Raw genomic sequence first — 22,715 nt, 5'->3', positions numbered from 1 at the left:
GTAGAAAAAACCCTCCTCTCTTGTAACCTGTTATTATTTTTACTTGCATGATCTTTTTGTTGAGAACTCCAATCCCGGAAAATATTTTCTGCTAACAATTTTGTCTTCAACAACACAGGGCAGCATTGATTCCTTATTGGAACGCACCATTAAGCACATGATCTTTTTGCAAACTGTAACCAAGCATGCTGAAAATTTGATTCAGAGCTGTAAGAAAAAGGTTGGATCTTGGCAAAAAAATTATTATATTTGGTTTAATGTCTTTTCTATGGTTGGCTATTTGTTATAAGTATTAGTAGGATCGAATATTTTGTGAATGGTCATCTGATACACTTAATTTCATTCTAGTAGCATTGATAGATTTTGTTTTGACACCTAACTTTCCACTGTAATTGAAAATGTGATTTTACTTTTTTTGAAAGGAAGTCTTCTGTGATGTATCAGCATTTTATTCTCAGAATTTACTAGCATTGTAAAGTGCCCTTAAATGAAACTTACATGATAAGATTTTTTTAACTTTTAATTGACCTTGGAATTTTCTTATTCAACTTAGAGAAATTGAGGTGGAAGATAGAAGAGACAACACATAAACTAAAACATTTGCAAATTTGAAAATGAAATGAAGATTTGCAACCAATAACAAGAACAAAATACATAAAACAAAAGCCCTAAGATAAACATATGAAAACTTACCTCTCTTTACCAAAAACAAAAGAAGTCTTTACAAATTCTTGAGCAAAATCTGAAGCAAATTCAAGAGATTTTTGCATTTTGAAAAGATTGCAACAAGAGATTATAGCAAATCAATCTTCATGAAAAGAATGCATTTTGAAGTCAAGATTCGTTGTTGCTAAGTGTTGAATGATGGGTAAACAAAATGGACAAGTATAGCAACTATATTGACCAATCAAAACCATATGTAATGGCAACCAAAAATAACTCCTAGGGTAGCAAATGCAACTTGAAGTGGGTGAGGAACAAGCTGGAAATGAAGTTTCTTACCCTAGAATCCTTCCCTAATGCAAAATGTTGGGATTAAATGCATAAGTTTTCCCTGCATAAGCCACTTTTTAGCAAGAAAGGCCTTTGGAAGGGTTGTTTTTGAGTGTTTGCATGTACTTAAGAAACATGCAAATGCATGGAAAATCACCGCCCAACAAGAAACACATAAGAATGATATTATGAATGTGTTTTTTGATGTTAAGAGCACATGCATTTGCTTCAAGGACTGCAGCCCAAGTCTATTTGGTTGAAAGCGTGCATAAAGCTTGCTTTTCAAAATGGAAAGCACATGTAAAAGCCTTCACAATTGCCTTCCTAGCATGGAGAAGAAAAACACATGAAAGAAATGAGTAACGACAAGTTTTAAGGAGTCAAAAACACATGCAATCCATGTAAAAATCGTCACCCAAGCTCTTTTGGTTGAATGGAAGCATAAAGATGTGCTTTTGTAAGTAAAAAACACATGTATTTTGACTTGAAAAAGCTATTGTTGTTAGAGTAAAGTGTTAATTTAATTTAATTTATTAAATTACCTTTACTCCCTTCTTAAGATTTCACTTTATGCACTTATGCACCTTGATTGAGAATGATCTCATTGGCATGTTGCCATACTTCTAGTCCCAGAAAATAGTGTAGTAATTCCAGATCCTTCATATCAAATTTGGATGCTAGATCTTGTTTACCCCTGACAATTAGGTGATCTTCTCCTATAATCAGTAGATCATCCACATACAGTACCAAAATCAACATATCCCCTTTTTGTATTTTGAAATACAAGTCAGGGTCTGCATCATTTTTAGAAAAATCGAGTTTACTTAAGTGATGATCAATTTGTTCATACCAAGCTCAAGGAGCTTGTTTTAGCCCATAAAATGCCTTATTTAATTTACATACGCGTGACCACAAATCCTTCAGGTTGCTCAATGTAAACTTGTTCTATTACTCCATTCAAAAAGGCGATCTTGACATCCATTTGATGAATTTCCATCCTTTAGAGACAGCAATAGCAACTACAATTCTAACAAAGGTGTATCTAGCTACTAGAGAAAAAGATTCTTCATATTCAATTCATTCGTTTTGAGAGAAACCTCTTGCAACAAACCTAGCTTTGTGTTTGGCCATGCTTCCGTTTGAAGCATGTTTTATTTTAAATAACCATTTTGAGTATATGACTGATTTTTCTTTGGGTCTAGGAACAATATCCCAAACGCTGTTCTTAAGGATGAAGTTATATTCTTCTGTCATGGCATCTTTCCAGGTTTGTTTTTTCATGGCTTCTTTCACATTAGAGGGTTTAGAATTTGATAGTTCACTCATGAGTGCAATGTAGCTAGAAAAAATGTTTGGTCGTTTTCTTTCTCTAATAGACTATGTAGGAGACGTATTATTTTCTTAGATTAGTTTTTTGGCCCATAGCGATCTCTTCTTTTCTTTAGATATGTAGGTCATATCCATAGGTTCAAAAGAGTTATCTTCTTCTATTTGATTCTCTCTCTCAATCTCACAAGTTGATTCATCTAGGTTTTCTTCATCATTTTCAAATTTGGATATTTTGTTAGCAGTATCTTCATCAAATATTACATCTTGACTCAATTCACTGCTTCTCTGCCAAAGATGTATATACAATATGCTTTAGAAGTTTCACTGTATCCTATGAAGATTCCTCTTTTCTTTGAAGGTTCTAGTTTAGTTCTTTTCTCTTTAGGAATATGGATATAGATAGGGAACCCAAATATTCTTAGATGATTGAGATCAGGTTTCTTCCCAGAAAATGCTTCTTTAGGGGTTTTATGTTCAAGATGAGAGTGAGGGCATCTATTCTGAATATAAACAATAGTGTTAGAGGCTTCACCCCCAAGGAAAGTTTCTATGTTTTGATCATGTAGCATGGCTTTAGCAGCTTCGACAATAGCTCTATTCTTTCTTTCTGCTACCCCATTTTGTTGGGGATTGTAAGGAACTGAAAACTCCCTCTTGATCCCAACACTTTTGCAATAATTAAGAAAGAGCTCCGAAGTATATTCCTTACTGTTGATGCGAGTTTTGTATCACTTACATAACATATTAGGATTTGAATATTCGATATAGGATATCAAACATGTAACTCCTCTCTTGAAAAGTTATTGCTCATGAAGACATAACCAATAGCTCCAATGTTCCTTACTCTTGTGGATATTCACTTAGTTTTATCGATGTGATTCGTTGGTAATCACATAGGCGCCCTTACGCAAATTGTTGAGGATGACTTGGACTTTGGTGGGATGAAGGTGATGGTGGCTCGGTTTGTGAAATGTGCGGAGGTAGATAATGTTGATGGTGGTGATGATGGAGGATGTGTCTGCCAATGGTGATGTTGATGGGAAAGCGATGGTGGTGGAAGGTGAATGGATGTGTTCTAATACTTGACCTACTCCTCTAACTTCTTTCCCTAAACTTCGACTACCCAGCTACTCACTATTCGACTCCTACTCCTATGAATGGAAGGTTAGCAAATGGACGGGGATCGAACCTAATGAGAGCTGACCAGCAGCCTCACTTCCATAGGTGTAATGATTCAAAGGAATAATAAACTAGTTTACCACACAAAGCTTCCCAACTAGCCGCTAGGATGCTAGTGGTCTAGTATTGATCCCTATCAAACATTTACCAATGCTACCATACAACTATCCATCTACTTCAACCTCACTTAAACAACTTAAACAACTTGAAATGAAATTTAGCTTCAACAACTTGAAAGAAATCTAACTAAGTGGAAGTAGAAAACATGCAATAATACCCAATGTTCTTAATCAACATGCAAATCGCAATAGTGAAAAAGAGAGCAATTTTGGTATTATCTTCGCAACAATTTCTCCAACACTTTACAAATGAGAGCAAATGGCCTTTTATAGGGGCCAAAAATACAATGGATGGTGGAGATCAAAACAAGATCAACGATCCAGATTGGATCCTAAAAACCCTAATTAGGGTTGCCACCCCATCGGCCAATGAGAAGTTGCCACCTCATCAATGGAGCAATGAAAAAAGTGCAAAAAGTGGCAACCAATGAGAAGGCACCAAAATGGTGGCCAATCAGAAATAGACACTTGTCCTATTCTAGAAGAAAGAGAAATTGCCACTTGGGCTTGCATCAAATGATCTTCTAATATAACTCTTCCCTTTTTTTTCATTTTTTTAGCTAAGGCAATGAACTTAGCTAGCCTTTCGTTAACTTCTTCCACAGAAGGACAAGGTGTGTGCTTCGCCCTGAGTTCCGCTGACTTCACCACGCTGCTTACTTCTTGTAGTATCCTTTCATGGTCCTCCTTATATTCTTTCGCAAATCCAATAAAAGCATTGAGAGAGGAAAAGGTGCCCAAATGCTTCTTGATGGCAACCTTTCCTAACTCATCCAACCTCGATCCAAAATCTGTCTCGTTGACATCCTCTTCTCTGATATCCTCAAAATCAAGTGCCACCCCAATGTCGCTCATCATGGTTGAAATAGAAGTCTTGACGCTTGGGCTATGATGTGCAACTGCATTTTGTATATCCTTTTATGGTACTGCCATTGGTATCAGTTATTCGCCTCATTTTTGAGAAGGGTGTTTTGGGCATCATATCCTCTTTGTCTTTCTTAGTGTTTGTCCGCTTGGGGTTCTTGCTTGTACTAAAATCCTCCATCTCGTCGCCCTATTACGGGATTGTAAAGTGGTGGACAATTAGACTAGCAGAACCAAGGGAAGCAATCCTTACACTAGAACGAAAGAAGGATGTCAGCTCAAGGACCCCTTTCAACTCTAAATGATTATAAATTACCTTTACCAATAGCCAAGGGGGATTGTCCTTCCTTTAGTCTGTCCTTCATCTGTATCATGTCCACTGTATTGATATTGGTGTCGGTTATTCTCTTCATTTTCGAGAAGGGTGTTTTGGGCATCATATCCTCTTTTCTTTCTTAGTGTTTGCCCGCTTGGGATTCTTACTTGCACTAACATCCTCCATACTCGTCGCCCTATTACGAGATGGTAGAGTGGTGGACTAGAAGGCAAGTAGAACCAAGGGAAGCAATCCTTAGACTAGAACGAAAGAAGGATGTCAGCTTAAGGGCCCCTTGCAACTCTAGATGATGAAAATTCACCTTAACCAATAATCGTACAACGAATTTTTGGAATTAGGACTAGACCTCAAGAACTTCAAATCCATTTGCAAATCAGAAATTTATCATGTAATTCACCTCCAAATAAAATTACCCAACCTAGGGCAAAAATCGCAATTCTTGCAAAAATCTGAATTTTATCTTCCACAAATTTCGGCTCCCACAAATTTCGGTCTCCACAAATTTTGGCTCCCACAAATTTCGCCCTCCAAAAATTTTGGCTCCCACAAATTTTGCCCTCCACAAAATTTGCCAAGAAAGAAGAGTGCAGATCTGCTCTTGCAAAATCGCCAACACCTGGAGAAGGAGAAGTGAGAAGTGAGAAGGAAATGGGAGAGAGGCCTCCTCTTATACCCAACTTTCTTACTCCCCCCAAGCTAGCCGACTTGGACCCTGGGAGCAAGAAAAACAAATAATTAATGCAAAATCATGATCCACAATTAAATACTTAGCTAAAATTAATCTTGCCATGATGAAAATTAACTTTTTAAATTGCCAATTGGACGAAAATTGCAAAAAGAAAATAAATGGTGCCTTGGAGATGTTAAATATTTCCATTTAATGAGGATTTAGTAATTAATACGTCATTAAAATTGGATTTTGGCTAACCAAAAGCCATTTTTCAATATTAAATTACCAATTTCATTAAAGGCAAAAGTTTTTCAAGGCAATTTTAATCTATTAAAGCCAATTTTTTGCAATTTTTTTCCAAATCGATTTTGCTATGCCAATTAGAATTTTTTTGACACAAAATAAAATTGCTTCTAGAGCCAAAAATCGATTTTTGCAATTTAGCCAAAATTCTACAAAATTAAAATTTTCACTTAAGAAAAATTTGAGATTTTCCAAAGCCTAAGTCTAACAATTTTTTTTCTTTTGAAAGATTTTTCAAATTTACACAATTATATCTAGATTTTCAAAAGAAAACGTCTAAGTACAAATTTACAATTTTATCCTACCAAATATTGCTCTTTAAAATTTAGTCCGGCCTAAGGATAAGATTGGTGGCTCTGGAAAGTCAAGCGAAGTCGGGTGAAAATAAGCTAAGTCTCTCCCACTGGCCTGAAAGTGTCCAAGGCCCAAAATTCTCGAAAAATCAAAATTGTTGGACAATCCAAAAATTTGCCGAGGCAATAAAAAAAAAGGGGGTCTCCAAAATTTTGGGGCGATGGTGTGAAAACCTCACAACACTTACCATGTTCAATTCTTAGAATTTTAATTTTATTTCCCAATATGTTTTCTACAAGAGATTTGAATTCTTTAAATTTGACAAAATATCTTCAGACTCTTTACATTTTAGAAAGTAAATCTATGTCTTTCTGGAGAGGTCATTGGTGCAAGGGCACCTAGTGAGAAACTAGTGAAATAGACTTAGGAGTGTGTGTGTGTGTTTGTAATAAACCCTTGAGGCAACAAACCTAGTCAAGATGAGCCTTGGGAACAATAAAATGAAATTGGAAACATTAGTTGATGGTCAAATAGGCTTTGGTGCCTTCTAGGATCAGTTATCCAGGGGAAACGTCTAAGTACAAATTTACAATTTTATCCTACCAAATATTGCTCTTTAAAATTTAGTCCGGCCTAAGGATAAGATTGGTGGCTCTGGAAAGTCAAGTGAAGTCGGGTGAAAATAAGCTAAGTCTCTCCCACTGGCCTGAAAGTGTCCAAGGCCCAAAATTCTCGAAAAATCAAAATTGTTGGACAATCCAAAAATTTGCCGAGGCGATAAAATAAAAGGGGGTCTCCAAAATTTTGGGGCGATGGTGTGAAAACCTCACAACACTTACCATGTTCAATTCTTAGAATTTTAATTTTATTTCCCAATATGTTTTCTACAAGAGATTTGAATTCTTTAAATTTGACAAAATATCTTCAGACTCTTTACATTTTAGAAAGTAAATCTATGTCTTTCTGGAGAGGTCATTGGTGCAAGGGCACCTAGTGAGAAACTAGTGAAATAGACTTAGGAGTGTGTGTGTGTGTTTGTAATAAACCCTTGAGGCAACAAACCTAGTCAAGATGAGCCTTGGGAACAATAAAATGAAATTGGAAACATTAGTTGATGGTCAAATAGGCTTTGGTGCCTTCTAGGACCAGTTATCCAGGGGAGTCAATGTTGGTCAATTCTTGGTCAAAGGGTTGACCAGGAACTTGGAATATCACTTTAGGTCAAAACCCATCCATGCATGTAGTTTCGAGTCACTTGGTGAAGATTTGAGGTGATTTGTGCAAAAGATGTAAAAGTTGCGAAAAAAAGATTTAAAAGTTGCAAAGTTTCAACTTTGCAACATAAGGGTGGAATCAATTATGGGATGCGTCCAACTGATTCAAGAGGTCTATAAGGCTTGTAAGAAGCCACTTGTGGCAGGTTCAATCAATCTTGGCAAGTTTTTAAGTTTATTGTTGTTCGTGCATTCCTCATTGTCCATACAATCAATGTTGATATTCTAGGAAGAATTGGGTTATATGGAGCAGATTTGCTTTCTTAGAGTTAGTAGATGCTAGTTTGATTATCTTGTATATAGTTTCATTGTATTAGACTAGGTTTGTACATATTCACTATTGTTTTGAAGCATTTTGTGACTAGGGTTTTGAAACAAGAATGACACAGTCCTGACAAACCATGGGCTAAATCCATCATGGCTTTGTGGGGTGTTATGGACATGTACAATAGACAAGTTTCTAACTATATTTGGCCAGAATTTCATGGTTGGCAATATTATAGTTGAGATATTGGCTAATCACTTGGAGTGTTGAGCCATTAAATCAAAGTTTTGATGTAATCCAGAGGTCTTGTCGGCATGGATACAAGAACTGGTTGCTTAAGTTAATAGGGGAGGTGATTTCAAAATTGTTGAAGTTAATTTGAAATTTCATTCAAAGATTTCATCGTGAAACTTTTTGGACATTCCTAAAACCTAGGAAACCTAAAAAACTTGGGATAGGTTTTGGATTGTCCTATTCCTTTCAGGGAAGGAATCCAACCTTAGGAGCCTTGGGAATGTGGTAACCTACTTAGCCTTTGGAAGGTTAAACCACTTCCCAAATGAATCTAATTTGCTAGACTAGAGGAGCACAAAACCTACTACATCAGTTATCCACAAAGATGATGTAGTATAAGAAAACTGCTAAGGAGGGGACAAACATTGGTCCGCATAAATTGGAGTGGACAAGCTCTAAGACTTATTTGTTTTTGCTCTCGCTGTTGTGAAATGTGGTCTTAATGTTCTTCCCTAAAGCACAACCTTTACAGGTTCCCTCATGGTTAGGGTGGAGTTTGGGTAACCCTGTTACCATTTACTCTAGAGAGGGTAATCCTCGGAAACAAAGATGCCTTAGTCTCCTATGCTAGATTCCGTTCTCTTCGATGGAATCATGGAAAATAATTGTAGGTGAGCAAGAGTTTAGTTCGTATAGACATCCATGTCTAGAACTTATTTTGTGAGCATTTTTTATATTTGAGTTCTTAGGCCAAGCTAAGACTTTTCCCTCCATAAATGTGATTTTGTTTCCTTCATCTTCAAGTGTAGATATCAAAGAACCAAAACTCAGAATTGGATCAGAATCGACAAGGCCTATTCGAATTGTAAATCACCTATGAATCGCCTATCGATCGACTACGAATTGACAAAGTGAAAAAACCCTCAAAATTTAAAGATTTTAACAATTTTAAACTTATTTCATGCACCCTTTATTGAATATAACTTAAACACGTTATGACATCATCAAATAGAAGCTAAAGCCTAACATACATAAACAATAAATCCATCACATATGCAAAAAAATTGGTGATTTTTGCCAACTTGTGTAATAACCCCAATAGGTTATAACTTCTTCAAACACTTAAAATCTTTATACTTCAGTTGTTTGACATTTCGTCAAACACTTTGCAAGCAAGGGTCCTCTGACTGATATAACTTTTTAGATTGCTGCAGTGATTCTTGTTTGGATTTGCCTCAAAGAGAATGCTTACAAAAGACTCCAAATTGTCTAAACAATGACCTAACATAAATATGCAACTAATTTTGGCAATAGTGAATGCATATATGAGTTCTAATCATGAAAATGATCACCTACAGCCAACTGGTATTTTAACAAACAGTTGGTATGCAAGCTAATTGGCTGATAAAAAATGATATATTAACGCTCAAAGACAACTATTAATGACCAGCAATTGTATCTCCTTAATTGAGAATGAGTATCCAATACAATATTCACACTAAGTTAGCCAAGACTCTTGGCATTTACAAAGATATCAAAATATGATGATTGCTGGTAAAGTAATATGCACCTACAGCTGCCAATGAAAACTAATGCAACACTAAATATCTAACTTCAATACTCCCCTACAGCAGTACGCTAATCACATGCATGATTAAATAGAACTAAAGCCATGGATTGTTGATACCATTAAGAGGAATGTAAAAATGAATGATGTATCTATTAATGAATGATAGGTCTGATACGAAATGACAATTACAACAGCACTCTATAGAGAAAGACAACTATGAAAATACACATCAGACCTGGCATATGAAGTCGCCTTAGAGAATAGATGTATTGCAATACCACTGAACAGAAAATAACCTCCTCAAGTGCCCAAGTCGTGCCTCTCTAGCTGCCGCCCTTGATTGTAGATGGCTGTAATAATTTTCTTTGCTTTTTCGAATTTTCTTTTTCGGATTGCTTTTTTTTTTTTTGAATTTCTTTTTCAGACTTGCTTTTACGGCCTGCTTTTTTCGAACTGCTTTTTCGGCCTGCTTTTTTCGAACTGCTTTTTCGGCCTGCTTTTTCGAACTACTTTTTCGGCCTGCTTTTTCGAACTACTTTTTCGGCTTGCTTTTGGTACTCAAATATTTTTTCTCAATGTAGCACAAATAGAAGACTGAAGTATCTTCCTCCCAGCTGCAATGATTCAAGTGATATTTCACACCCTCAAAATTGTGATCCAATTGAGAGTTTTCGTTCTCAATGGCCACAAATATTTTTTCTCAATGTAGCACAAATAGAAGACTGAAGTATCACCTCCAAATGTGCAACCCTTCAGAAGATATTTCACTTCCTCAGTTATGCTAATCCAAGGGAGTTTTCGTTCCCAAAGATCAATTGACTATCTGAAACCACTTGGCTCCAGAATAGACTATGTGACTGAATCACAATTTGATGTTAAGAGAGAAATAAACAACTGGATGATTAGAATGAAGCCCGGGGTGCCTATTCATTCTTTTTCCTCCAGTTTCTCCAGAAGCTTCTAGAACATTATTTTATTTTATCTATTAAGTGACTTTATAAAATATTTTATAATTTAAGTCACTTTATTAAATTAATTAAATATAAAGTTACCTTTTAATATTTATTTATTTGATAACTTTATAAATAATTAACTTAATACCACTTATTTATTTAATTAAAATAATTAATTAGTCATCCTCATAAAATATTCATTATTTTGGATAACCTAATTAATTAAATTAATTAAATCAAATTGCCTCCAAAATGGGGACATGACAACTTGATGATTTTTTAGGTTGATTTTGCCAATGATAGAATGAGGAGATATCACTAATGATGAGGATGAATTAGAGGGCACTTCATCCAATACACTTGTTGTTGCACCATCTAAGGGAGAAAATGAACAAAAAAGACTGTGGAGGCATTAAAATCTCTCAACAAAGTTTTCACGTTGATGGATAACCCCTTTATCATGGGAATCTTAATGGAAAAGAATTACTAAATTGGATAGATGCTTTGAATAACCACTTTGATCTCAAGGAAGTGGCAGAAGAAAAGAAGATTAGTGTGGCAGGTTAGGTTGAAAGGATCAACTTTGATATGGTGGAATGTCATGCAGGACGAAAGAGCACAACTTGGTAAGAAGATCACATTCTGGGAAAAGATGGTGATCAGGTTGAAGACCCAATTTCTCCCTGCAGAATCTAGATTATGAAGTCCACATATAGAAAAAATTGCAAAGTTTTAAACAAAAGGACCTAGATGTCAGCGGTTATACAGAGGAGTTCCATAGACTGGGTTTAAGGTAAAAAAAACAAGAAAATGACGTAGAAAAAATAGCTAGGTATCTTAATGATTTCAGACAAAATATCCAAGAAGAAATTACCATCCTAGCTCCACATACTGTTCACAAGTCCTTTTAGCTTTGAGGGTTGAGGATAAGTTGAAGAGGAAAGGGGAGCAAAGTCAAAGAGGCAGAGGGTATAGAGAAAAAGGATTCTCTTGTAGAGGAAAGAGTAGTAGTTGGAACAAGGAGAATATACCACTAGAGAATAGTGGAGAGAGTCAAGTTACAGACAATAAGGGCAACTACAGGGGCAAAAGCCCATCAAGAGAGATTTGGAGGAAAAAGTAGAAGTACTACTGTATTCGCAGGGATATGCTACCACTGTGGGCAAGTTGGGCACACCATGGGAAGGCGTCCTGATAGGAATGCCAATACACAAACAATGGAGGGGAGGATTGTACTAGTTCAAGAGGATGAGGCTAGTAGTGTGACAACACCCATGAGAAAGGTAGGACCAATGTGTGAGGGAGAGAATTTGACTAAGGAGGACCTTACTAAAGATGCCTCAACACATGGAACCACCACAAAGGAAAACTCTATTTAGGACCACATGCAAATCACATGGCAAGGTATATAAAGTGATAGTGGATTCTTGTTCAACTGAAAATAGCTTGGTTAAACAAGGGTCAGTGTGTCCTTGTAGATAAACAGGCCTATGTAGAATTTGAAATAGGTGAATGTAGAGATAAAGTCCTATGTGACATTTTGCCAATGGATGCTTACCACCTATTGTTAGGATGTCCTTGGCAGTTTGATGTTAAAGTAGTGCATGATGGGGAAAGGAATACCTATGTCATAACCAAGAATGGGAGAAAATTCCAAATGGATCTAGTGCGTGATGTGGTAGAAGACAAATCAGTAGGACCTAGTGTCATGTTACTAGAGGAAAGGGAATTCCTAAAAGTCCTAAACATAGAACCTAAACAAGGGGGCTATGCCATTGTGTTGAAACCAAAAGAGGAACCTAGGAACGATAATGAAGTAGATGTGCCTAAAGAAGTGAAGAACTTGTGGGATAGGTATAATGATATTGTTATGGAAGACATACTTGACACTTTACCACCTATGAGGGATGTGAATCATCAAAGAGATTTGATACCAGGATCTACCTTACCAAACAAGATAGCTTACAAGATGATCCCTTCTCAGAATGAGGAAATAGGAAAATAGGTTCAAGAACTTTTGGATAAGGGACTAATGAGGAAGAGTTTAAGTCCCTGTGCAATAACCACTATTTGAGCTCCCAAGAAAGATGGCAAATGGAGGATTGTACTGATTCTAGAGCCATCAACAAAATCACTATTGTATATAGATTCCTCATGCCTAGAACTGAAGATCTAATGGATTACATAGGAGGTGCTTGCTATTTTTCCAAAATTGACTTGGCGTCTGGTTACCATCAAATCAAAATCAGGTGTGGTCTCACAAATGCACCTAGTACCTTCATGAGGCTAATGAATGAGATACCTGTGGAATTCATAGGCAAGTTTTTTATTGTTTATCTAGATGACATACTAATCTTTAGCAAGACAAGGGAAGAGCATTTACAACACTTGGAGATAGAGTCTTGAAGAAACTTCATCAAGAGAAGTTAATGATTAACTTGGAAAAGTGTGAGTTTCTTAAAACTAAACTGGTAGACCTTGGTTTTATTGTGTCTCAAGGAAGTTTGAAAATGGATAAGTCTAAAGTAGAAGCCATTTTCAATTGGACCACTCCTAGATCAGTAGGAAGATGTTAGGAGTTTTCATGGTTTGGCATCCTTTTATAGAAAGTTCATAAGTGCACTCATTCTTTACACCATCAAAGGGGGGATCAAATGCAAGTTTGTATGGACCCCTAAAGCAGATGAGAGCTTTGAATTCTTGAAGAAAAGGGTAGTAGAGTTGCCAACCCTCAAGTTGCTTGATTTTAACAAGATATTTGCAGTAGAATGTGTTGCTAGCAACTAGGCCATTCGGGCCGTGTTAAGTCAAGAGGGATATCCAGTAGCATTCTTCTTAGAGAAGCTCAACGAAGCCAAACAAAAGTATTCCACATATGACTTGGAACTCTATGCAATGGTTCAGTCACTCAAAAAATGGAGACATTATCTCCTTCCAAAGGAGTTCATTGTGTATATAGATAATCATGCGCTAAGTTTCCTAAATAGGCAGGACAAACTTAATCAAAATCGCCTAAAATGGGTTGAGTACCTTCATGCATACACCTTCGCTATAAAGCACAAGAAGGGAACCTCAAACAAGATAGCCGATGCCCTTAGCAGGAGAGTGATGGTAGTGCCAAAAATTCATCTCTAAAGTGTGGGTTTGGACAACATCAAAGGTCTATATGCTGAAGATAAAGACTTTGTAGAAGCATTTAAGGTTTGTTCTAATTTTGCTAATGGTTTCATATGGATTATGTTGACTACATGTTGCAGGAAGGATTGCTCTTCAAGGGATCACAATTATGCGTACCACAAAGATCCATGAGGATCAATACTATCAAAGAAAAAAGCACAAAGGTAGCCTTGGAGGTCACATTGGTATAGATAAGACATTAGAATAGGTGAAGAGAACCTACTTTTGGCCTAAGATGTATCAAGGTGTCAGGCAGTTTGTAGAATAGTGTACTATTTGTTAGAGAGGGAAAGGAACCTCATCACATGTTGGACTCTACCAACCCCTAGCAATTCCAACTAGGCCTTGGGAATGCCTTAGTATGGACTTTGTCCTAGGACTGCCTAAAATAGTGAGGGCGTATGATAGCATTTTTGTTGTTGTTGATAGATTTAGTAAGATGGCACATTTTATACCATGCAAGAGCACAAATGATGCTTCATATGTAATAGGCCTATTCTTTAAAGAGGTTGTGAGGATTCGTGGTCTACCTCATAGCATTGTGAGTGACAGGGACTCCAAGTTTGTGGGACATTTTTGGAGGACAATGTGGAAGAAACTTGGCACCAATTTGTGTTTTTCCTCTGCATATCACCCACAGTCAAATGTCCAAACTGAAGTGATTAATAGGTCATTGGGCAATTTGTTAAGAACCTTAACCAAGCAACATGGGCAAGTGTGGAACTTGATTATTGGGCAAGGAGAGTATGCCTATAATGATCTGTGAATAGGAGTACAGGGAGGAGCCCTTTTGAAATTGTTTATGGGTATCACCCTAGTGGAGTTTTGGAGCTTAGAGACACCAGAGATATGGAGAAGTGCTCTTGGAGAAATTTTTTCTAAGCATATTAAAGATATACATGAGCAGATTAAACAAGTTTTGCAAAAGAGTGTTAACAAGTACAAGGAGCATGTAGATAAAACTAGGAGAGAAGTTAAGTTCAAAGTGGGGGATATAGTCATGGCATACTTGTTGCTCAATTTTCACACATGTTCAAACGGAGGAAAACATACATGCTTATTACTTTCAAGTAATTCTCAGAAATGCATTAAAGGAAAAGTATTTTATTCATACTAAAATAATATACAATATTTGTATGATGGAACAAATCATGATAGAAATAAAATGCTGAAAGTAAAATTCTCCCACACATCTAATTGTGAGAGTAGTCCCTATGTGCTGATATACACCTATACTCTACTGAAATCAGTAACATGAAAGAGGAGTAAAAGGAGAAAAAGGTCATGGGCACCAGTCATTGCCTGTAATGACTACTGAAGTGGCGTCCATCTGCATCCATCTTTTTGTTGTTTTGGATCTCGCGTTTTCCGTGGTTCCAATCCCTGCATCCACAAAAAAAGAATAGGTTAGATCCAATGGATTTAAGCAATGCTGATAGCTCACTTCATCTCACTTTCATCATCCTACAAGCTATTCATCTCAGTAAAATACAGGCATACATCAGCAGATAGAGAAGCCAATCATGAAAAATAAAAGTATTAAAGGGACAATTCATTTTGATTTGAAACCTTTTACTTATAAAAACTAGTGAAAGCAAGATAGGCGTAGCAGCTGAGATTGGTATGCATACAAATAACAACAAAAGAGCATTAAAGGGACAGAATATATTAGTTTTGAAACCTTTTGCTTTAACATGTGTAAGAGCAACAAAAGCACATCAAGAATTGCATGTACATTCAAGATATAACAGCAAGGAAGAGCAGAAACTTTAATTCTTTCATGAGAAGCACAAGTGCAGACTACAGAGCAGAGTGAGCAATCTAAGCATCATTCCCAAATGAAGACAATGGGCAAGCAATACATTCAGAAGTGAAGGAAAGCACAACATATAATCAGTATGATGCTAGTGAACCAAGAAACAATATGTGGATGCTGAAATGGTATTGATGAAGGTGTTATCAGCAGTTTGTTTCTCACTTCAGTCATCGTAATAGAAGTGTCATTTTAGATCAATATAGCAATTACCAGGTGGAAAAGTGCAAAAAAGGAAGAAACGTGTGAGATTATTTCCAAGCAGCTCCAAACAGCATCAGATTACATAGATTTTAGAGAAATATATTCATGAGTATCAGGGTCAACAATATCTTTCTTGTTATCACAAAGTGTGCATATCTAGAACTATAAAATCACAGGTCTGAAATTAAAAAGGATGCCATTTGATATCAGAAAGGGAGAAGTATGCTACAACAATATACCATTGATGCAATGAATAATGCACAAAATCTACAGAGGATATATGGCGTCTAGATTCACTCACAGCAAGAACCAATAATAGAGAAATCTGGTATGAATGATTACTTTCAGCAAAGAATCACTATCTACAAGAGTAGAATCCAAACATCTTATAGAGCAAAAAATAGTAGAAACCCTCATGGAAATATGTAGTAAATATGGCGTCCATATGCATAACAACTTCTAGCAAAGACAAAACATTGAGAAAATGGTAAATGAGTTATTTTTAGCAGAAACCCTCCTGGTGAAATATGGAAGAGATGAATTTCAAACGTCCAAACAAGCAGAAAAAGAACCCAGTATAGAAGAAGTATGTGCATTATAATAGTATTTTATCTCAGGAAAAAAGACTTACTGTAGTATTTATTTTATGCCAAGAAAATCACAAGTCTAAAGTAAAAATGGCGCCCAAATTTTACAACAGCAGGAAGAGGAAAAAATTCACTTACAGCAGATACCCATAAAGCAAGGGCCACGTTTTTCTTGATTTCAAACACCAAAAATGGGTCTCCTGGCGTTCCCACTCCCAACATGCTATTTCAGCTTTAAACATTACCAAACAACACTAGTCGGATTCTCAACAAAAACCCTTCATTCATTACCGGGGTCTGAGCTTCATGGCGACCGGATATAGCAGCAAAGACAAAGGAGCTGGCGTCCAAAACTCAGTGGAGGAGGAAAGAACCCATAAAAGAGCACTCTCGGCTTCAAAAAACACTAGTCGGCTTCTCAAAAACCTCCATTCTTTCATGCCACGAATCTCATAAATCTTCCAGGCGTCCAAGAACAGTAGGATACACCAGAGAGTGGCGTTTTCAGCAGAGAAAAGATCACATAATATGCAGATGACTAGGGTTTCAAAACCCTCAACACGTTTTTCTCTCCTGTTGTTTTTTCTTTTTTCCAAGGCATTCGAAAGGTAATACAAGTCAAGTACATAAAGGAGAGTTGCCTTTTATGATCTATTTCATAATAATTTCGGGTCCATGCAAGATGTAATATGGAGTTGTTTGTTTTATGTAAGTTTTAAAAAAATAATAATATAGACTTTATCTCATAATTGTCTATATTATTATTTTTTAATACAAAAAACTTATTATTATTATTCATTGCATTCTATTAAATTGTAAATAATATTATTTTTCTTTAGTTGATGATTTATAAATCAACTAGTAGAAAATAATAATTATTAAATGCAATAAATAATAAATCAAAAAAGGAGAGTTTAGGGGGTGTTAATTTTTTTTAATGCCAAGTTTTAAGGGGCAGTTTTAGTGGATATTGTAAGAGGCCCAATTCAAACTAAGGGGTTTGGAGTGCATTATGGAGTTATTTGTGGCATTTTTGAAGGCTTTCTTAGGCTTTTTCTATGCATGGATGATGAAGGCTCAGTTGGAGATTTTTGGAACAGATTTTTGAGTTTTTTGAGGTTCTTGATAATGAGTTAACTCATTATTTCGACCCAGACTTCCTATTTTTATGGAAGGTGGTATTGTTGTTATATACCCCTCTTGTTTTTGAAGAAGGGGTTCAGATTCTGAGAGGAGGATGCTTATGTGATTTTGTCCTTAATATCTTTTTCTTCATTATTTTGAGCTATTATGCAGATGTATTGTTTTTTGGGCCTTTGATCGGAATACAAACTTTTCATTGGAACCAGCTTTGGAGTGAAAGATTTGGTTGTATGCTTTAAGGTGATTGGCGTTATTCAATTGTGTTTTTCTTGATAGACCTTCTGAATTATGTTTTGTCTTGCATCTTCCTTATCTGATAGCTATTTCATAAGTTTTGAGTTGTGTTTCCATTATTGATATATTCGATTGTGATTAGTTTCCTTTTGTATATTTTCAAATTTATAAAGCTTCTCTTAAAGTATTGATATGAATTAGCAGATCTTCAAGCAAGGGTTTTTGTGATTATCTATCAAAAACTTTCATTGTGTCTCAGGTATAACAGTACTTTTTGTTATCAATCTTGGTGTATCACCTTATTTTAATCTTTTAAGCTTTTCGTGTTCAAGGCTGTCTTTTTACACTTTTCCATATAATTTTTTCACATCTCCATTAGTACAAGTAAGGTATCAAATATATCATATAGGAATCGGACTAGAATCCAGAGGTTCAACCAGGTCATAGGTTACCCACAACTTCTGGTTGATCCAATGTTTCTCCAAAATCGCTGCGAGTTTTAGGACTTAAAGCAAATCAGGGTGCAAATTTTGGAGATAACAGTTTTTGGCGCACCCGGTGGGACACTTACGTTATTTTTAAAGAAGTTGTTGTTTTTGATATGCAAACAGTAGGGTTAAATTTTTATTTGCTCAAGAACTGCATATCTGGGGACTCTGTGGGAAAGAAAAAAGTAGATCAGTATTGTTAATGAGGAAGGTACAAACTAGAAGCTCAAATTCATTTGAATATTTGCAGTTCAAAACACCTAAAAGACGTGGGAGGACTCTTGCTAGGACAAAACCAGCGAGGAGAAATCAAAAATCAGCACAGGGTACTCGAGTTTATCAAAGGAAAAGTCGTGCCACGCTTTCAGCAATTCCCAATTGGAGAATTGAGCCTTTTGAATAAAATTTTTTTGCATCTTTTACAGATACAACAGCAAGCTCAAGTTCAACAACAAATTTATTTTCATGACCCGTTGTAGCTTCAATACATCAACAGCAGATCAGTTCTCAGTTACCAGTAATGGCACAACCAAGAGCTTTTGCTTTTGTTCCCTTTAATCAGGGGAATCCTTTAAACCTCCAACAACATAATGACATTCCTTTGGCAACCTTCAAAGGAGTGTCGTACTACACTGGAGAAGGCCAAACTACAACTTTTGAGCATGTTAGAAATGTGGCAACCCTATGCAATGTTCATCATATGACACAAGAAAACGTAGCAATCAGATTGTTGGCAGCTTCATTCAAAGGAAAAGCGTTAGAATGGTTCAAAAGTTTACTGGTGGCTTCAATAAGCACATGGGATGAATTGGGTGATACATTCACCAAGTTTTTTGAAGATAAGTCTGATCACTTGTCACCAGTGGAACAACTGACAACAATAAAAAGGGCTCCACAAGAACAGATGACTAATTTCAATACACGTTTTCAAAAGACGTGGGATAGGATACCTATTGTTGTTAGACCAAGTGCTGATCATGCATTTTTCTATTATCTTAAGAGTTTGAACAGTGATATTTCTGTCATGATTCAGTCTATGGGAGGTATTACTCCGCCACAAGCATTTGTCATATCAGTAAGGGCAGAAAATAGCCTCATACAAGTAGGTAAAATTGCTCCTAGGCCACCTATGCCTATTTTTTCGAATATACAGGCCAATATGCCTTTGCAAATGCCATCAGTCAACCCATTACCAGTTGTTTCCAGCCAAGAGGTAGTGGTTGCAGGATCTTTTCAGGAGCTGCAAGAGATTAAACAAAGTTAGCAAAAGATTGAAAACTTAATGCAAATGTTCGGGAATGAATTGGTTAATCTCAAAAAACAGTAGTTTCAGCCAAGGCAACCTTTTCAAGCACAAAATTTTGCTGCAGAACCAAGGATACTAGTAGCAGAACCAAGGTTACCAGCAGCAACATAATCAAGGTTATCATCAGCAGAACCAAGGACAATCCCAAAATAGGCGAAATTTTCAAGGGTACAATGCTAGAAATAAACAGAACATAAATGAAAGACCATATAGGCTTTACAATCCAGCACCCCTAAATGTTGCAAATCCGCTAAAAGATATAGTACTCGTACCAATGCAAAATAATATGGCTGTTGAATGAGTGGTGTTTTCCATGTAATCAACCTCATAGTCAAGCTACCCATTCCAATGGCGTGATCAATCAAGCTTTGATGGTACAAAATGCTACAAGTATGCAGCATACATCTAAGGCTGAAATAGAGCAACAACAAGATGTACCCCCCGTGGATGCTTCATTCCTAAATTGGTAAGTAGATGAATTCTATGGTATAAATGGTGCTGATCCTAAGATTGTTGTTTATTCCAGAAACAAAAAAAGCGCTTTAGATGACCAAAAGACCAGTAATAACAACAATGCAAGTGATGCAGCCATGGTCGGATCATCTAAACCAACTAATCAGCAAGCTCCATCAGCAAATCTTCCACATGCCAACATGGAACAACAACAACAAGCACAAACTTGCTATTACAAGATCGTAGTCTAAGGTACATACATCAATTCCTTTTAATGTTGTTGAAAATATGAAGAAGATGAATGTATCTATCAATATGTGGGATTCTTTGGCAATTCTTGGTCAAGTTGATATGTTGCAATCTGAATTATCAAAAAGGGGTAGTGCTGGTGAAAATATACCAAGTGTTGTATTTGCAAATAATGAAGAAAATAACAACAAACCAACAGTTCCAATTGCCAAACCTCCCCCTTTTTATGTGTCTTTGATTATAGGTAATAATTTGGTTCACAATTTTATGATTGATAGTGGAGCCACAAGCTTAGTTATGCCTAAAAAGGTAGCAGACCAGCTAGGGCTGAAATATCAACCTTTGAAGAAAGGTGTAGTACAATTGGATGGGTCATCTGTCAACTCAATAGGTGTCATTAAAGATGTTAGTCTTACCTTGCATGCATGTCCAAATTTTTCAATACCTCAGGATGTTCATGTCATAGATCTTCCGCTGTATTTTGCCTTATGTTTATCTCGAGATTTCACAGCAAAAATTGGTGGCTATTTTTCATCAGATTGGTCTCATATGCTCTTTAGGTCAAGATATGGTACAAAAATCACGATTAAATCTGAAAAATTAGCTAATGACCATATAGAACCTTATGTCCCTGCTGCTATTAATGCAAATTTGATGTCATTTGATAGTGATGAACTTGATGTAATAGATTCTAAAACATCTCTCAATGGTATTCTGGATATTTTACTTGATGAATGGGCTGCTGAAAATGCTTCTAATAGTCAAAACAACATCATCCATGATGTTGGCTTTGGCAATTATGTGATTTTAGATCAAAGTTCTGGAATTCCAAATTTGGTTAAAAGTACAAATTAGATTAGCGAACAGGAAAAAAAGGTATGGAAGATGTATTTTGATGGTTCACGAAGTAAGAATGGTGCTGGTGGAGGTGTGATGTTAGTATCACCTCAAGAGGATAAATACTTTGCTGCTTTTCGTTTTTCATTTGGATGTTCTAATAACGTGGCTGAATATGAAGGACTGGTACAAGGTTTGGAATGGGCAAGGAAGAGAAAAATAATGTGCTTGCAGGTTTTTGGGGACAGTGAGCTCATTGTGAACCAAGTTAGAGGTCTGATTTTTGTCAAGAATGACACCCTAAAGCTATACAAAAACAAGGTATGGGATATTATCGAAGAATTTGAAGCTTTTAATATAATATCCATACCTAGAGCAAAAAAACAGTTTGTTGATAGACTTGCAACAGTAGGTGCATAGTTTGATATTATTGATAATATCACAAAAAAGAATGAACAACATCATGTGAAGGTGGTAGTTAGACCTTCAATACCAGATAACAACATAAATTGGTAGGTTTTTGATTCAGATGAACAGATTTTAAACTTTTTATTACAAGAAGATGTGTTTTCAGTTGCTAATCAAGATAGATTCAATCAACAATATGGTGATCAGGTTATACAGTTGAAAACAAACAAGTTACCTAATGGTTTGGTTACTCTAGAGACCATCTTTGACTTGGATGATCAGGTGAAGAAAGATAAAACTAGTTTGTTGGTGAAGGAAGAACATTTTTAAGAATTAGAAATTTTTGAAAGAAAACGACTAAAGGTTGGTAAGATAAACTCACCACAAGAAAAACAATCTTTTATTGAATTATTTCAAGAGTTTAATGATGTTTTTGCATGAGATTATTGAAATTATTCTGATCTGAAAGGCTTTGATCCTAAGTTAACCCAACACACTATTGAGCTTGAGCCTAATGCTAAACTTGTAAGACAAAAAATAGAGACCTGTGAATCCTAAACTAGAACCTAATACTGAAAGTGTTGAATAAGCTTTTGGAAGGAGGGATTGTCTTTCCTATCAAACATACGTCTTGAATCTCTAATCTAGTACCTGTAAGAAAGAAAAATGGAGAGATATGCTTAGGTATCGATTTTAGAGACATAAACAGAGCTTCACTGAAAGACAGGCATCCCTTACCATCCATTGAACAGATTTTGCAGTATGTTTAAGGTTCTGAAAGGTTTTCTTTGTTGGATGGATATTTTGGTTATAATCAGGTTTTGGTAAAAGATGAAGATCAGTTCAAAACAACATTCAGTACAAAGTGGGAGACTATGGCCTATAGAAGGATGCCTTTCGGATTAGCTAATGCTGGAGCTACATTTCAGAAAGCTATGGATATGGCATTTGGAAATTTAATGTACAAGATAATGCTGGTATATTTAGACAATATTATTGTTTTCAGCGAGGGGGCTAAATACCATATTTTTCACTTCAAACAAGTGTTGGAAAGATGCAGAGAATTTGGTATTTCTCTTAATTCAAAAAAATCAGTATTTGCTATTCATGAAGGAAGACTTCTGGGATATATTGTTTCAAAATATGGTACTACTATAGATCTCAAGAGAGTACAAGCAATTTTAGAGTTACCATTACCCAGCCATAAGAAGGGTCTACAAAGTTTTCTTGGTAGGATCAATTTTGTGAGACGTTTCATACCTGATATTGCCAATCTTTTAAAGCCTTTAACAACAATGTTAAATAAAAATACTGTTTTTAGTTGGACCAAAGAGGGGAAGTGCTGTTTTGAAGCAATTAAAGAAGCATTGTCCGCTGCCCCTGCTTTGGTTAATTCAGATTTTATCAAAGATTTTATACTATATGCTTATGG

At 36.0% G+C, this 22,715-nt stretch overlaps 1 protein-coding gene across 2 annotated transcripts in view; it reads left to right on the top strand.

The window, feature by feature from the left end:
• Positions 1-22,715, top strand: part of LOC149541868 (transcription factor bHLH155-like) — a 166,575-nt gene that overhangs the window by 89,754 nt on the left and 54,106 nt on the right. For both annotated transcript variants that reach the window (XM_089796945.1, XM_089796946.1), the window contains one exon: positions 119-220. In XM_089796945.1, the coding sequence (XP_089653071.1) occupies positions 119-220 (102 nt within the window). The remainder of the gene's footprint in view (positions 1-118; positions 221-22,715) is intronic.

The sequence above is a fragment of the Cupressus sempervirens genome, chromosome 8 (assembly GCF_028749045.1).
Source record: "Cupressus sempervirens isolate cs-2001-9-10 chromosome 8, ASM2874904v1, whole genome shotgun sequence".
Taxonomy (NCBI): Eukaryota; Viridiplantae; Streptophyta; class Pinopsida; order Cupressales; family Cupressaceae; genus Cupressus; species Cupressus sempervirens.
This window is presented reverse-complemented; position numbering and strand designations above follow the sequence as displayed.